This window comes from Monodon monoceros, unplaced genomic scaffold, assembly GCF_005190385.1.
Source record: "Monodon monoceros isolate NGI ecotype Baffin Bay Population unplaced genomic scaffold, NGI_Narwhal_1 Super_Scaffold_20, whole genome shotgun sequence".
Classification (NCBI taxonomy): Eukaryota; Metazoa; Chordata; class Mammalia; order Artiodactyla; family Monodontidae; genus Monodon; species Monodon monoceros.
In genome coordinates, this window is record NW_021703777.1 from 51879638 (window position 1) to 51898403 (window position 18766).

Below are 18766 nucleotides of genomic sequence, written 5' to 3' on the forward strand. Positions count from 1 at the left end.
ATAGTATTCTCTAATAATCCTTTTTTTTTTTTTCTTTTGACTCTGAAGGTAGGACCTAGAGGGAGACTAGAAACTCCAGAAATAAACTATCAAAGAATACTCAGAAGTTTGGATGCTCTTTAGTTATGTTGCAAACATAACTAAAGACTTTTTTTTCACAAATGATAAGAATAGGCTGGTAGACTGAGTCAAGAAACAAATTAAAACATAGGACTTGTAAGATGTGAGAGTGGAGAGAGAATTATGCAGTCTAGGAATAATGTATCTTGTTTGCATATATTTGGGGTAAGCTAGTTAGCTGGCAGCTACCAAAGAGATGAGCCTAGGTCCCTCTGAGCACTCTGCTGTTCCTTAGTAGGCTGAGTAGAGGTATCATATAAAACAATTTCAGTTGTTTGTGGATTTTTAACAAAAACTGTGATAGATTTAACTGTGTAGTATACATCATGAGCTGCCTGTAGTTAATGTCTCCCAGTGCCCTTCTATCATCATGTCTGTCTCAGGCCAGGTCTGTACCATTTCTTTTATCAGAATTTTTCAAATTAGAACTCTTGGTAGGTTCTAAAGTCAAATTTCCTTCCTGGACTAGTTGTAAGTTTTAGGACCTGAACAAGGTTATCTGATATTTGTTATAGCCAATGTTATATTGTCTACCCACCTTGTGTAATGTTTCTAGAAGAAATATTTTTTGAAGAAATGTAAAAAATTACAAACTTTTCATTTTCATAGAGGTACAGGAAGCTCAAAGAATCAAGATAGTATGGCTGCACAAAATGTTCATCAAAAGTCTCAGATCAGCGGATATACACGCAAGACACGAGCAGAGTCAAACTTGGATTCTAGAGAGCCTGGGACTTCAGTTTTGGAAGGAAGGTATGCATGTGTTCTAAGGATAATAGGATTTACTCACTGTATTTGTTACCAATTGCTGTGTAACAAATTACTCTCAAAGCTTAATATTAATTTTGTTAGTGCCTTGCAAGCATTATTTCACAGTTTTTGTGGGTGGAAATCTGGGAGAGAATTAGCTGGCTAGTTCTGGCTCAGGGAATCTCATGAGGTATAGCAGTCAAGATATCTATCTGATTTGCAGTCCTATGAAGGCTTGACTAGAACTTGGAGGATCCACTTATAAGGTAGCTAGAGGCCACAGTTTCTTGTCATTTGGCTCTCTCCATAAGGGTATTCAGTATGGTAGCTAGCTGGCTTCCCACAAAGCAGGTGATCCAAGAGAAAGTGTGACTATCATGGAGGCCATAGTGTCTTTTGATGACCTAGTCTTTGAAGTCTTCCACTTTATTCTGTTCACTAGAAACAAGTCACTAAGTCCATACCACACTCAGAAGAGGGGAGTTAGAATTAGGCTGTACCTTTTGAAAGGGGTGTCATCTAAGAATTTGTGGATGTAAGTTTAAAGAGAGCATACTCAGTGAGCAAAATTAACCTAGTCTCCTAATATCTGAAGTCATACACCCTTTTTCAAAATGAAAGAATGGTAAATTATATCAGATTTTCAGACTTTGAAGGGATGGCTAAGATTTCTTTACTCTTTGGGAGCCTGTGACCACTAGGCCTGTCTTGGGCTCATAATAGGAGGAAGAGGATCTAGGACTGGGATAAACTGAATCATCTCTGAACAGCTTCTGAACTATATTTAAATTGCTTGTTTTTGCCTGTAGTTTAAAAAAAAATTAAGATAAGCTGATTTATTTGTAATTTTATTTCTTATGATTTGATTTTTATCAAAGAGTGTTATTTGAGTTGACTTAAATTTGTAACTCTGATTCATGAGTTAGTTTAAAAGGTTATAAAATTCAGTATTACCATGTTGGACAAGTCAAATGTGGTATTAAATTGTGGATTTTTTGTTTTATGCAGCAAATAAGTATACTATTAATATTTTATAAGAAAAAAACCTTTGGCAGTTTTAGGATAAAAATGACCATTAAGGTAGATATATTAGATATAAATGCACAAATTTTGTGGTTTACCTTTTTTTCTTAAGTGGACCTTCTAGGCTCAAGAATTATTTAACGTCTGGAATGAATAATTCAGATGTGGATGATAATGAAGTTCAGGAAAGTTTGAGTAAGTTATGATTTATTTTCTACTGTCTTGATTTTTATAGTGTTATGCATGTGAAGTAAGGTGTGCTATGTTTTATTTAAATTATCACCAGTGACATTTTTGTGGCAAATATGTATTGAGTACCTACCCTTAAGAACCTTACTTTATGGTTAGAGATTTCTAAGACCTTATACCTGGGTGAGAGAGGGAGGGAGGGAGAAGAGAGAGAGGGAGAAAGAATGAGAGAGATGAATGACAGTCCTTTCTTTGAAGTAGGACATAATAATATAATTGGCACTTAAGACACATACTGCAGTATTTTAAAGCTGATAAGGGTATAAATGAAGCAAGATTAGACATATATTGATGATTACTGAAGCTAAGTGTTGAAGTTTTTAAAATGCCTCTTAATAGAGAGTTTTATAATTTTTTATGTCCCTGAAGAATGTGCTTGAAATATAATCTCTTATACTGTTTTTCCCTTTCCTAATTCACTAATTCTTTTTCCATTTAAGTTGTTTCTTCCCCTTTTGTTTAGATTTACTTTATTATTTTTCTCTAAGTGGAATGCTTTTTATATTTATTTTTCTGCTTTTTATTTGGTAAAGAAAAAGCTGAATTTTCTGGAGTATAGTTTTAGTTTAAAATGAAAGGTTTTTTTTTTTTCAATAGAGCGTTCTTATTGTTGTACACTCTGAATTATAGTGGTGATTTTTCTTTGACCCAGGTGTTATTTAAAAGAGTACATTAGTCAAGAGTTTGGTCTCCAGAGTCAGGAACCTGGGATTGAATCTAGCTTTACCACTTATTAGCTCTGTTATCTTGAGTAAGAAATTTCAGTGTTCTTAGCTTCAACTTCCTTATTTGTAAACTGGCGATATCAATTCTAATCGCATAGATTGATACAAAGATGAATACACATTCTTTGCTTAGTTTTAATACCTGGTATATGTTCGTTATGCAGTGTTGGCTGTAATCCTAAGAAGTTGTGTTTTGTTTTGTTCTTTTGTTAATAATTTATAGTTTCATTTCATTGTTCTTGATAACTTTGCCCTGTATTATTAATTCTTTGAATTTTCTTTGTGTTCTAGAGTATGCTTAGAACACATAAAATTCATGGAAGAATTTTGTAATTCTTCCATGGATGCTTGAAAAAGAGAATATTACTTTTTGTGTACAGATATGGATTAAAAATATATATACACTCATTATTTTGTTAATGTAAATGGATATATATTTTTAATATACTTTGAATATTTATGAAATTCTTAAATATTTATGGAATACTTACTATGCATTCTTCTAAGGGAAAAAGATATCAAAACTTGTGATTTGTTGGATGTTGAGAGTAGAAAAATAAAGCAGTGATTTTTAGGGTGGGAAATGCGAGTTACATTTTTAGATAGATGGGCAGAAAAGGTCTTACTGAAGTGATAATTTGAGCAAAGATATGAGAAAGGTGAGAAATCAAATCATGCAGCTCTATGGAGAAATAGTGCCTCATGCAGAGAGAAGATAAGGGCAAAGGTTTTGATCAAGAAACACCAAGGAGGCTGGGAAGGCTGGAGTTGAGGAAGAGAGGGAGAGGGTAGTAGGAGATGATGTCACAGAGCTAACAAGAATGAAAGATCATATAGCATGTTAAAGGCTACTATAAGGATTTCGGGCTTTACTGAGAGAGATGGGAAGCCATTGGAGGATTTTGAGCAGAAGAGAGACATGACTAACCTATAAACAGAATAATTGCGGCTGCTGTAGAATACACATTAGGGGTGGACTGATAAGTTTGAAGGGGGCAAGTGTAAGGTTGGAAGCAGGGAGACCAGTTGGTGAGACATTAGTAATCCCCTTGTGAGGTGGTAGCTTGGACTAGGGGGTTAGCAGTGGAAGGTGGAGAGCAGTAGTAGGATTTTAGGTGTTTTTGATGGTAGAGTCAACATGATTTCCTGATGGATGGGATGTAAGGTGTAAAAGAAAGTGAGGTGTCAAGGATAATGGACTTTAAAGTTTTTGGCCTGAGCACCTGGAAGAATGGCGTTGTCATTTCTTGATTTGGAAACTACTAGAGAAGGGCAGATTTGGGGGAAAAGAACAGGATCTTAGATTTGGACATTCTGTATTTCATATTATTCTTATCCTTTGTATCCTTATCATTTGTGAGGTCTGTTAAGTATCGCCAGAGTTGACGGTAAAGTGTTTGCTTTGCAGTGGTCTGTCTCTCCTATTTCCTGCAGTCTTTACTATGTACATTTCAGCGCTCTTACTGAGCATGTAAGTTTGCATATGGAATGTACCTGTTTTGGTCAAATTTACCTTCTTGATCATGTTACAATGCTTTTACTTTGTAGTCTTTTTTTGTCTAATATTAACATTGTGACTCCCTGCTTTCTTTTGGTTTGTTTTTGTTTCTTATATTTCTTTTCTTCCTTTTGCTTAACCTTTTTTTTTTTTTTACCAAACTAAAGCAGAGTGGCTTCAAACAGCATGATTGAATTTTTATTTTTGACTTGCTCTGTCAGTGTATTTTTCCTTTAATAAATGTTTAACAGATACGCTTTGTTACTTCTTTGTAAAGTTGGTAGATAAGTCTCACACATGCTAGCAAGGACTCAGGAACTTTCTTTTTTATCACAATGAACAACTAGTCAAATAGTAAAAGTCTTTTGAGTCACAATCTTTTTGTCCTTTAAACTATTTGGCTACTGCTCTTTTATCTCATGATAGCTAATGCTTATGAGTAGATATTGTAAGCCAGCCTTACTTATTTTTTGTAAATAACCTGTTTCTTCCATTTTCATGCTTATTAGGCTTTGTTAGTCTTTGAAATTCTGGAGTTGTCTCTGTGTTTGGCTTTGTTTTGTTTTATACTCTTCTGGGAAATAATTTTAAATTTACTCAAATACCATATCCCCTTCATCCAGTTCCCATAATTTCCAACATTTTACAATATTTGTTTCATTTCCCTCCCTGCCATCTCTACATAAATGTTTATACATGTTTATTAGTCTTTTTTTTTGGACTGTTCGAGTGCAAGTCGCATACATATTATTGTGTGAGTATGTGCAGACATGATGCAAGACAAGAACATAATCACTCTTCATCCATCCACATCAGGAAATCAGCATTAATATAACACTAGTCTTCCTTCACTGACTCCATGCAGATTTCACCAGCAGTTCCATCAGTGTTCCTTTTTCTCTCTGGTTCAGGATCCAATCTAGGATCATGGACTGTGTTTGGGTCTCATGTCAGTTTCTTTCAATAAGGAATAGTTCTTTAGTCTTCTTTTAACTTTTCTGACCTTGACACTTTTTTAAAGAGCTTTTCATTCTTTAGAATGACCTTCAACCTGGGTGTCTCTAATATTTCCTCATGATCAGATATGAGCCATGCATATTTAACAGAAATACTACAGAAATGGCTGCGTTCTTTGTGCATCACATTAGGAGGCAAACAGTGCTGACTCATCTTCTACTAGTGATTTTACTTATTTATTTAATTTTAAAATAAATTTATTTTATTTATTTATTTTTGGCTGTGTTGGGTCTTTGTTGCTGCGTGCTAGCTTTCTCTAGTTGCAGCGAGTGGAAGCTACTGTTCATTGTGGTGTGCAGGCCTCTCATTGAAGTGGCTTCTCTTGTTGCAGAGCACGGGCTCTAGGTGTGCGGGCTTCAGTAGTTGTGGCACACAGGCTTAGTTGCCTCGCAGCATATGGGATCTTCCCAGACCAGGGCTCAAGCCGGTGTCCCCTGCATTGGCAGGTGGATTCTTAACCACTGCATCACCGGGGAACCCCTCTACTAGTGATTTTAATCTTCATCACCTGTTCAAGTTATTGTCTGCCAGGTTTCTCGACTCAGGGTTTTTCTCTTTGGTAATTGATAAGTATTTTGTGGAACGATATTCTATTTTAGTAACTTGTCCCTTTTCAAACCTCTGCACCAGTATTAGCATCTTTTGAATATTCCCACCTGAATCCGCTAATGGTGGTACCAAATTACTATTTTCTATTTCCCTAATTTCTTCTCTGTTAATTAGTTGGCATCCTATAAGAAATAGTTTTACTTACTCCTTCCCCATTTATTTATTCATTATTCATTTATTTATATTATTATGGACTACTACTGGGTTCCTATTCTATTCAGTGGGTTATAATCTTTATCATTTATTCTGGTACTCAAATTGTGCCAAATTTGGCCAGGAGGAGACATCCTTTCAACTGGTTCCTGAGACCTGTTGTCATGTTCCTGTCATTTTTTGAATACTGTCTTATTTTTTGGCAGAAGATGTTCCAGGCTCCTTCCCTTGCCTCTACTCTGGAATCAGTTATTTCTCCAAAGGAACCTAGTGGAGGGATGACATTTAGAAACTTAGATCCGGGTGTTTGGTGTACTCATTGTTACTGGGATATCACGGCTTTTAGGTTCTCTCAGTGGACTGAGATAGGAAATAGATAAACACACACATACATATATATGTACACTGTACATACACAAGCATCTGTATCTTCTTTCTGTATTTATTCAGGCATCCCTTGCTTTATTGCTCTTTGCTTTAATGTGTGTCACAGATTTTGCATTTGTTACAAATTGAAGTTTTGCGGCAGGCAGCCCTGATCAAACAAGTCAATTGGCACCATTTTCCAATGGCATTTGCTCACTTAGTATCTCTGTGTCACATTTTGGTAGTTAACACAATATTTCATTATTATTATATTATGGTAATCTGTGATCAGTGATCTTTGTTACTATTGTAAAAAAACATTGTGACTTGCAGAAGGCACAGATGATATGTAGCACTTTTTAGCAATAAAGTATTTAAGATACATTGATTTTTAGGCATAATTCTTTTGCACACAATAGACTACATTATAGTGTAAAATAACTTTTATATGTATTGGGAAACAAAAATATTCATGTGACTCACTTTATTGCCAAATTTGTTTTATTGCAGTGGTCTGGAACCAAACTCTCAATATCTCTGAGGTGTTTCTGTATTTAGAAACCATGAGTTCACATCAGTACCTCCAACTCCAGTCCAGCATGTTCGACTTTCCCTTTTCCATTTTTGTTTTGTTTTGTTTTTGTGGTACGCAGGCTTCTCACTGCTGTGGCCTCTCCCGTTGCGGAGCACAGGCTCCAGACGCGTAGGCTCAGCAGCCATGGCTCATGCGCCCAGCCGCTCCGCGGCACGTGGGATCTTCCCGGACCGGGACACGAACCTGTGTCCCCTGCATCAGCAGGCAGACTCTCAACCACTGCACCACCAGGGAAGCCCTCCCTTTTCCATTTTAATAAATCCTTTCTCAAGGATAGTGAGAAGCCTGGCTCCCATTATCCTCAGTATATTTATTCATTTGCTTTGTTCCTTCTCTTGTCTCCCACAGTTGCCTCCAGAGCCCACTGCTATAGGAAAATTTCCAAGAACGATTAATCCTCTACTTGTTATAGTGGGAAGTACAAGGGAAATTGTATATATATATATTTATTTTTTGGAATAGCTTTATTGGGATGTACTTCACATACCATACAATTAACGCATTTATAGTATATAATTCAGTAGTTTATAATTATCACCACAGTAAATTTTAGAACACTTTCATGATCCCAAAAAAGAAACCTACTCTTTAGCTGAGAATGTAATGAAAACTTAGACCTGCTTTTCAGGAAATGTATATTACACACAAAATTGTATTAAAAATCTAAGATGGTTCATGGATATAAAGTATTCTAGTTTCATATTGCTGCATAACTTAACATCCCAAACTTAGTGGCTTAATACAACAGTCGATTTAGCTCTTATGGTTCTGTGGGTTGACTTAGTTTATTAGCTGGGCAATTCTCATTTTGGCTCTCATGCATTTGTAGTTAGATGCAAGCTGCTGGGGCTGGAGTCACTTGAAATATCAGCTGGACTGGAAATCCATGGTGACTTATTTACTCATATATTTGGTACCTTGCCAGGGTGGCTGAAATAATTGGGGGCTGGCCAAGCATCTCTTTTTCTCCACATGGCCTTTCCACTTGGTTATCTTGGGTTTCCTCACAGCATGGCAGTCTTGGGGTAATCAGTCTTCATAATGATGGCTGTCTTTCCTCAGACTGAAGTTCCAAGAGATCCAGGTGGCACCTGCATGTCTTCTGAGGAATTAGCTTTCGAAGTCCCAGAATGTCATTTCTGTGCATTCCATTAGTCAAGCAACTCACTAAGGCCAGTGGTGATTCAAGGAGAAGGCAATTAAACTTTGCCTCTTGATAAAGAACAGCGTTTGTGCATAGGAAGGGAAATAATTGATGGTTGTTATGTTTAGATGCTATTTATCACACTAAAGTTTAGAACTCTTGACCTGATTGTCACACTGCTAAGTAAATTCAGTATGGTTGCACTATTTACAACTTTAAGAATCATAGATTACTTTATTAACACAGTAATTATTCATTATCACTCCTTGCATTTTTATCCACCCAGTGGCTTATTTCACTTAAAGTCCACAAGCAATAGAAAACCTGTTTGTTTTTTGTTACTTGTAACTGTTATCGTCTTAAGATATATTCACTGTAGCAAAATCTAGAGACATATTATACTGATTTTCACTAGCCTTCATTTCTCAGCAGTGAAAAGCAAAGGGAGTAATAAAATGTATTGTCAGGTTGACAGATGAATGGATAAAGAAGATGTGGCACATGTATACAATGGAATATTACTCAGCCATAAAAAGAAACGAAATTGAGTTATTTGTAGTGAGGTGGATGGACCTAGAGTCTGTCCTACAGAGTGAAGTAAGTCAGAAGGAGAGAAATACCGTATGCTAACACATATACATGGAATCTAAAAAAAAAAAAAAAAAATTGTTCTGATAAACCTAGGGGCAGGACAGGAATAAAGACACAGACGTAGAGAATGGACTTGAGGACACGGGGAGGGAGAAGGGTAAGCTGGGATGAAATGAGAGAGTAACACTGACATATATACACTACAAAATGTAAAATAGATAGCTAGTGGGAAGCAGCTGCATAGCACAGGGAGATCAGCTCAGTGCTTTGCGACCACCTAGATGGGTGGGATAAGGAGGGTGGGAGGCAGACACAAGAGGGAGGGGATATGGGGATATATGTATGCATATAGCTGATTCACTTCGTTATATACCAGAAACTAACACAATATTGTAAAGAAATTATACTGCAATAAAGATGTTATAAAAAAAAAAGGAGTATGCATCCAAGTAAAGAACTGTTATTTTCTAAGAAAAAAAATGTATTTTCAGGTTGAATTTTATTTTAAAATATTTATACTGAAGTTGACTGAGTAGCACACTTTAACTCAACATGAAATTAGTGGCCATTGCTCATGATATTGCTTCTGCAATTTGCAGATGATTCAAGAGTAAAAAGGTGTGACTCAACACCAGAGAACAAGGTGCATCACAAATTAGGTAAGATTACTTTTCTTTTAATATTTTCATATTATAAAACCTTTATTTCTAAATATAACTTAATTTTTTCTCAGGCAGGGGGAAAATATTATTTGGATTAATTGTCAGAGAAAGTAAAACTTGTATTTAGTTTTCATGAATTTCATGGTAATCATCACAGGCCACTGAGTTTCTTTATCGTCCATTTATGAAGCCTGTAATCCTCTCACTCATTGCTCTATAGTAGGGAGCTGATAAGCTAAGAAGCTAGGGTGGAGAATTCTATAAAATGTAACTGCTAGGTAGATGGCATCCCTGACAACTTCTCCCGTTTTTTCCAGTTCACACCTAAACAAAGCAGTAACTAGGATAAGTAAGCTGGGAGCTAAGGAATCCATGGAGAGGCTCACATGAGGATTAAAACTATGCTTTTCAAAGAGATATTTGCTGGTCAAGATTCATGGGACCTCTCACCTTTGTGGAACTGGAGTGGCTTTTTATCTCTCCCCCTATACTTGAGGCTTCTACACTTGTACCTGAAGAGAACCTGTAGGAATGAAGCTTTTTCTAATTGCTTCAACCAGAACCTCACATCTTGTCAGTTAGTATTTTGTAGGCCCATGTGAAGAGAGGCTGCTATACTTCTCGGTGCTTAATGCTTGTCTTGGAGTGGAATATGCCTAGAGTCAGAGTAGGCAAAGAGAAATAAAAGTGTCCCTGAGCAGGGCCTCCAGCAACCCAAGAGAGGAAAATCAAGAATTATGCCTAGCAACAGTAGGCAGCTTCTGGTGTGCTAGAACCATTGTAGTAGATGGATAACAATTTTAACAATGAAGGAAATATGAGTACTGTCAGAGATCTAGTTATATCATAGAAGGCTTTCTGGTTGCTAAAGCATAATTTTTCAGTTTAAAGAGTCAGTACATGAACTGAAAGTAAATATATTTTCTGTTGAGAGCTGAATTAGTAGCTGGTATTGACATTGAAGAAATTCATCAGAACAGAAATATAAAAAAAGATGGAAACAATGAAAAAAAAAATATGCAGTGGAAATAACATGGAGACAGCAGATAAAACATGCAAATAACAGGATTTCCGGAAAAAAGAAACAGATGGAGGAATGAAAACAGTTAAAGAAAGTACTAGTTAAAACTTCTCTGGGCTTCCCTGGTGGTGCAGTGGTTGGGAGTCCGCCTGCCGACGCAGAGGACGTGGGTTTGTGCCCCAGTCCAGGAAGATCCCACATGCCGCAGAGCGGCTGGGTCCGTGAGCCATGACCGCTGAGCCTGGGTGTCCGGAGCCTGTGCTCCGCAACGGGAGAGGCCACAACAGTGAGAGGCCCGCATACCGCAAAAAACAAACAAAAAACAAACAAAAAAAAAAAAACAATTAAAACTTCCCTGGAGTAAAGATAGGCTTGATCTGCAATTTGAGAAAGTTTACCAACTGCCAGAGAGAATTAATGAAAAAGATACATCTCTAGACATAAGTGAATAAAATTCCTGAATTTCAAGGATAGAAGAAAGCTTCCAGACAGAAAAGTTACATATAAAGGAGAAAAAAAAACCCAACAAAACCTGACTACCACGACTCACGTATGTAACTCTGGAAGAATAAAATAATATATATAGCCTTTCAGAAATGTATTACAGAGGCAGGCATAGTCAAGATGGCATACTAGGAGCATGTGGAATTCATGTCTCCTCACAACTAGGGCACCTACCAGGCACTGGTGGGGGACCACGGACACCTAAGGGGACAGGATGAACCCCCAGTGACTGGTTGTTTCTATTATACTTTTATTTTTCCTGATATATTTTTTATCTTTCTAATTTTATTTTTTATTTATTTATTTATTTTGCGGTATGTGGGCCTCCCACTGTTGTGGCCTCTCCCGTTGCGGAGCACAGGCTCCGGATGCACAGGCCCAGCGGCCATGGCTCATGGGCCAAGCTGCTCCGTGGCATGTGGGATGTTCCCGGACCGGGGCACGAACCCATGTCCCCTGCATTGGCAGGCGGACTCTCAACCACTGCGACACCAGGGAAGACCTATTTTGTTTTTTATTCTTTGATATTGTACTGCTCCTTTTCTCTTTCTTTTTTTTTTTTATGCGCCACGAGGCTTGTGGGATCTTAGTCATCAGGCCAAAGGTCGTGCCTGAGCTCCTGTGGTGGGAGCTGCGAGTCCAAACCGCTGGACTAACAGAGAACCTCAGCCCCCACAGAATATCAGTCGGAATGAGGCCTCCTGGAGGTCCTCATCTCAGGACCAAGACCTGGCTCTATCCAAGTGCCTGCAAACTCCAGTGCTGGACGTCTCAGGCCAAACAACCAGTAAGACAGAAATACAGCACCACCCATCAAAAAAAAAAAAAAAAAGGACAAAAAAATATGTTACAGATGAAGGAGCAAGGTAAAAACCCACCAAACCAAACAAATGAAGAGGAAATAGGCAGTCTACCTGAAAAAGAATTCAGAGTAATGATAGTAAAGATGATCCAAAATCTTGGAAACAGAATGGAGAAAATACAAGAAACATTTAACAAGGATCTGGAAGAACTAAAAAGCAAACAAACAGTGATGAACAACACAATTACTGAAATTAAAAATACTGTAGAAGGAATCAATAGCGGAATAACTGAGGCAGAAGAACAGACAAGTGAGCTAGAAAATAAAATGGTGGAAATAACTGTCAGGGAGCATAATAAAGAAAAAAGAATGAAAAGAATTGAGGACAGTCAGAGACCTCTGGGACAACATTAAACGCACCAACATTCAAATTATAGGGGTCCCAGAAGAAGAAGAGAAAGAAAAAGGGTCTGAGAAAATATTTGAAGAGATTATAGCTGAAAACTTCCTAAACATGGGAAAGGAAATAGACAATCAAGTCCAGGAAGCACAGAGAGTACCATACAAGATAAACCCAAAGAGAAACACACCAAGACACATATTAATCAAACTATCAAAAATTAAATACAAAAAAAAAGTATTAAAAGCAGCAAGGGAAAAGCAACAGGTAACATACAAGGGAATCCACATAAGGTTAACAGCTGATCTTTCAGCAGAAACTGTGCAAGCCTGAAGGGAGTGGCAGGACATATTTAAAGTGATGAAAGGGAAAAACCTGCAACCAAGATTACTCTACCCAGCAAGGATCTAATTGATTCGATGGAGAAATTAAAACCTTTACAGATAAGCAAAAGTTATGGGAATTCAGCACCACCAAACCAGATTTACAGCAAATGCTAAAGGAACTTCTCTAGGCAGGAAACACAAGAGAAGGAAAAGAACTACAAAAACAAACCCACAACAATTAAGAAAATGGTCATAGGAACGTACATATTGATAATTATCTTAAATGTAAATGGACTAAATGCTCCCACCAAAAGACACAGACTGGCTGAATGGATATAAAAAGAAGACCCGTATATATGCTGTCTACAAGATACCCACTTCAGACCTAGGGACACATACAGACTGAAAGTGAGGGGATAGAAAAAGATATTCCATGCAAATGGAAATCAAAAGATAGCTGGAGTAGCAATTCTTCTATCAGACAAAATAAAGACTATTACAGGAGACAAAGAAGGACACTACAGAATGATCAAGGGATCAATCCAAGAAGAAGATACAACAATTGTAACAATATATGCACCCAACATAGGAGCTCCTCAATACATAAGGCAAATGTTAACAGCCATAAAAGGGGAAATTGACAGTAACACAATCATAGTAGGGGACTTTAACACCCCACTTTCACCAATAGATCATCCAAAATGAAAATAAATAAGGAAACACAAGCTTTAAATGACACATTAAACAAGATGGACTTAATTGATATTTATAGGACATTCCATCCATAAACAACAGAATACACTTTCTTCTCAAGTGCTCATGGAACATTCTGCAGGATAGACCATATGTTGCGTCACAAATCAAGCCTTGGTAAATTTAAGAAAACTGAAATTGTATCAAGTATCTTTTCTGATCACAATGCTATGAGACTAGATATCATTTACAGGAAAAAGACTGTAAAATATACAAACACATGGAGGCTAAACAATACGCTACTGAATAACCAAGAGGTCACTGAAGAAATCAAAGAGGAAATCAAAAAATACCTAGAAACAAATGACAACAGAAACACGATGACCCAAAACCTGTGGGATGCAGTAAAAGCAGTTCTACGAGGGAAGTTTATAGCAAAACAATCCTACCTTAAGAAACAAGAAAAATCTCAAATAAACAACCTAACCTTACACCTAAAGCAATTAGAGAAAGAAGGACAAGAAAACCCAAAGTTAGCAGTAGGAAACGATTCATAAAGATAAGATCAGAAATAAGTGAAAAAGAAATGAAGAAAACAATAGCAAAGATCAGTAAAACTAAAAGCTGGTTCTTTGAGAAGATAAACAAAATAGATAAACCATTAGCCAGACTTATAAAGAAAAAAGGGAGAAGACTCAAATCAACAGAATTAGGAATGAAAACGGAGAAGTAACAACTGACAGTGCAGAAATACAAAGGATCATGAGAGATTAGACTACAAGCAACTCTATGCCAATAAAATGGACAGCTTGGAAGAAATGGACACATTCTTAGAAAAGTACAACCTTCCGAGAATGAACCAGGAAGAAATAGAAAATATAAACAGACCAATCACAAACACTAAAATTGAAACTGTGATTAACAATCTTCCAATAAACAGCCCAGGACCAGATGGATTCACAGGCAAATTCTGTCAAACATTTAGATAAGAGCTAACACCCATCCTTCTCAGACTCTTCGAAAATACAGCAGAAGGAGGAATACTCCCAAACTCATTCTACAAAGCTACCATCACCCTGAAGCCAAACCCAGACAAAGATGTCACAAAAAAAGAAAACTACAGGCCAGTATCTCTGATGAACATAGATGCAAAAATCCTCAACAAAATACTAGCAAACAGAATCCAACAGCACATTAAAAGGTTCATACACCATGATCAAGTGGGGTTTACCCCAGGAATGCAAGGATTCTTAAGTATACGCAAATCAATTAATAATGATACACCATATTAACAAATTGAGGGATTAAAAACCATATAATAATCTCAATAGATGCAGAAAATGCTTTTGACAAAATTCAACACCCATTTATGAAAAAACTCTCCAGAAAGTCGGCATAGAGGGAACCTACCTCAACATAGTAAAAGCTATATATGACAAATCCACAGTCAACATCGTTCTCAATGGTGAAAAACTGAAACCATGTCCTCTAAGATCAGGAACAAGACAAGGTTGCCCACTCTCACCGCTAGTATTCAACATAGTTTTCGAAGCCTTAGCCACAGCCATCAGAGAAGAAAAAGAAATAAAAGGAATCCAAAGCGGAAAAGAAGTAGTAAAACTGTCACTGTTTGCAGATGATATACTATCCATAGAGAATCCTAAAGATGCTACCAGAAAACTACTAGAGCTAATCAATGTATTTGGTAGAGTAGCAAGATACAATACTAATGCACAGAAATCTCCTGTATTCCTAAACACTAATGATGAAAAATCTGAAAGAGAAGTTAAGGCAACACTCCAATTTACCATTGCAACAAAAAGAATAAAATATCTAGGTATCAACCTACCTAAGGATACAAAAGACCTGTATAGAGAAAAATATTAGACACTAATGAAAGAAATTAAAGATGATACAAACAGATGGAGAGATATATCATGTTCTTGGGTTGGAAGAATCAACATTGTGAAAATGACTATACTACCCAAAGCAATCTACAGATTAAGTGCAATCCCTGTGAAACTACCAATGGCATTTTTCACAGAACCAGAACAAAATATTTCACAATTTGTATGGAAACACAAAAGACCCCGAATAGCTAAAGCAATCTTGAGAAAGAAAAACAGAGCTGGAGGAATCAGGCTCCTGGACTTCAGACTGTACTACAAAGCTACAGTAATCAAGGCGGTATGGTACTGGCAAAAAAAACAGAAATATAGATCAATGGAACAGGATAGAAAGCCCAGAGATAAAGCCATGCGCATATGGTCACCTTATCTTTGATAAAGGAGGCAAGAATATACAATGGAGAAAAGACAGCCTCTTCAATAAGTGGTGCTGGGAAAACTGGATAGCTACAAGTAAAAGAATGACATTAGAACACTCCCTAACACCATACCCAAAAATAAACTCAAAATGGATTAAAGGCCTAAATGTAAGGCCAGACACTGTAAAACTCTTAGAGGAAAACATAGGCAGAACACTCCATGGGATAAATCACAGCAAGATCCTTTTTGACCCACCTCCTAGAGTAAAGGGAATGAAAACAAAAATAAACAATTGGACCTAATGTAACTTTAAAACTTTTGCACAGCAAAGGAAACCATAAACCAGACGAAAAGACAGTGCTAAGCATGGGAGAAAATATGTGCAAATGAAGCAACTGACAAAGGATTAATCTCCAAAATATACAAGCAGGTCATGTAGCTCAATATCAATAAAAAACCCAGTCCAAAAGTGGGCAGAACACCTAAATGGATATTTCTCCAAAGAAGATATACAGATTGCCAACAAACACATGGAAATATGCCCAACATCACTAATCATTAGAGAAATGCAAATCAAAACTACAATAAGGTATCACTTCACACCAGCCAGAATGGCCATCATCATAAAATCTACAAACAATAAATGCTGGAGAGGTTGTGGAGAAAAGGGAACCCTCTTGCACTGTTGGTGGGAATGTAAATTGATACAGCCACTATGGAGAACAGAATGGAGGTTCCTTAAAAAACTAAAAATATAACTACCATATGACCCATCAGTCCCACTACTGGTCACATACCTGAGAAAACCACAATTCAAAAAGAGTCATGTACCACAGTGTTCATTGCTGCACTGTTTACAATAGCCAGGACATGACTGCAACCTAAGTGTCCATAAAGAGATGAATGGATAAAGAAGACGTGGCATATATATATATATATATACACACACACACACACACACACACATATACACACAATGGAATATTACTCAGCCATAAAAAGAAATGAAATTGAGTTACTTGTAGTGAGTTGGATGGACTTAGAGTCTGTCATACAGAGTGAAGTAAGTCAGAAAGAAAAACAAATACCGTATGCTAACACACATATGGAATCTAAAAAAAAAAAAAAAAGATTCTGATGAACCTAGGGGCAGGACAAGAATAATGATGCAGATGTAGAGAATGGACTTGAGGTCACGGGGAGGGAGAAGGGTAAGCTGGGACGAAGTGAGAGAGTAACATTGACATATATACACTACGAAATATAAAATAGATAGCTAGTGGGAAGCAGCTGCATAGCACAGGGAGATCAGCTCAGTGCTTTGCGACCACCTCGATGGGTGGGATAGCGAGGACGGGAGGGAGGCGCAAGAGGGAGGGGATATGGAGATATATGTATACATATAGCTTATTCACCTTGTTATACAGTAGGTACTAACACAACATTGTAAAGCAGTTATACTCCAATAAAGATGGTAAAAAAAAAAAAAGAAATGCATTACAGTCCTTTGTTTTAACTAGCCACGATATCTTTCTTTCTGATAAGTGAATTTATTTTGCAGATAGCGCAAGATTAAGTTTAGCTTCCGCTATGTAAAATATCCATGTAAGGTAATCTAACCAACTATCATGTAAGTAAAAAATGAGTTCAAAGAGAGGAAACAGTGCTGAGGAATGATTCTGAATATATGTGGTTAAACTTAAACAATGTATATTTGTTTTCTGTTGCTGTGTACCAAATTACTACAAATTTAGTTGTTTAGACAACACACATTATTATCCCTTGGTTTCTGTGGGTCAGGAGCTCAGGCACAAATTAGCTGGGTCCTCTGTTCAAGGGTTTCACAGGCTGCAGTCCAACGTCTCAGCCTGGGCCATGATCTTACCTGAGGCTCGAGGTCCTGTTAACCACCACAAGCTCATGTAGTTGTTAGCAGAATTCAGTTCCTTGGAATTGTAGGACTGAGGTACATGTTTCCTTGGTGTCTGTGAGCCATGGGCCACTAGTCTCGATTTCTAGGGGTCACCTGCAGTTCCTTGTCGCATGACCCTTTTCATAGACCCTTCACAGTATGGCAGCTTGCTTCTCCAAAGTGAGCAAGGAAGAATTTTTCTCTCCTTCTGGTAGTGTCTTATATGTATGATCATGATGTAATCACAGAAGTGACTTCCCATTGCTTTTGCCATATTGTGTTGGGTGTGTCATAGGTTCCACATGTATCCCAGGGAAGGGGATTATATAAAGGTGTGTCTCATTGCTCACACCTTAGGATGTGTCTACTACTAAATGCTAATATGATTGGGGATTTATAAGTACTAAGTAAGGATTTTTGCAGTGATAGCTTGAAATCCACACTATCTTAACAAAACTTGGTGTGGTGGGGAGGAGAGTAGGAGTGGAAGAGGGGTAATAAAAGTAGTCTAAAAGTTTCGTTTTACTAAATGAGAAAAAGGAGATGATAACATCTTGGTAGGGGATATAGTTTTTTTTGTTTGTTTTTTTGCTGTATGCAGGCCTCTCACTGTTGTGGCCTCTCCCGTTGCGGAGCACAGGCTCCAGACACGCAGGCTCAGCAGCCATGGCTCACGGGTCCAGCCGTTTCGCGGCATGTGAGATCTTCCTGGACCGGGGCACGAACCCGTCTCCCCTGCATCGGCAGGCGGACCCTCAACCACTGCACCACCAGGGAAGCCCCGGGGATATAGTTTTTAATATAATGATGGAGAAATGAGTATGACTGTTGAGTGTCAGGAATGGGAAGGTAACCAATATTAGAGTGAAAAAGCACAGTAAACTTTGAAATGACCAAGGTTTGGGGTATGGAGGAAGAAATGGTATTCTGACCAAACCAGTGAGAATGAGGGAAAAAAAGAATCACTGATGTAAAATAACCTGTAAATATAAAGTAAAATGGAAGAAATAAATAGATGTGTATTACTTGTTATACTAAATAAGTGTGAATGGATTGAATTCCTCTAGTAAGATAGAGACTATCAGATTTGGTTAAACAAAACAAACTTACCTATGTGTTTATAAGAAATACTTAAAACAGGTTTTAAAATAGAAGATTATCAAAGAATTAAGTAGGCTAATATAAACAGAAAGAAAGTATATTTTTTAATATTAGGTGAATTGAAATTTAAGGTTAAAAGTGCTGAACAGGATGAAGGACTTGTAATAATAAAATTAGCACTTTATGAAGAAGATAGAAAAATCATAAACTACTATGTACCAAACAACCTAGCAACTAA

General features: G+C 37.3%; 1 protein-coding gene across 3 annotated transcripts in view; it reads left to right on the top strand.

Moving 5' to 3' along the window:
* The window catches only part of CENPC (centromere protein C), a 91201-nt gene that overhangs the window by 60857 nt on the left and 11578 nt on the right, over positions 1 to 18766 (top strand). For all 3 annotated transcript variants that reach the window (XR_003795662.1, XM_029236073.1, XM_029236074.1), the window contains exons 11-13: positions 730 to 873; positions 2006 to 2088; positions 9440 to 9499. Coding sequence is in view for 2 of the 3 variants with exons in the window: in XM_029236073.1 (XP_029091906.1) it covers positions 730 to 873; positions 2006 to 2088; positions 9440 to 9499 (287 nt within the window). In the remaining variant the exon portion in view is untranslated. The remainder of the gene's footprint in view (positions 1 to 729; positions 874 to 2005; positions 2089 to 9439; positions 9500 to 18766) is intronic.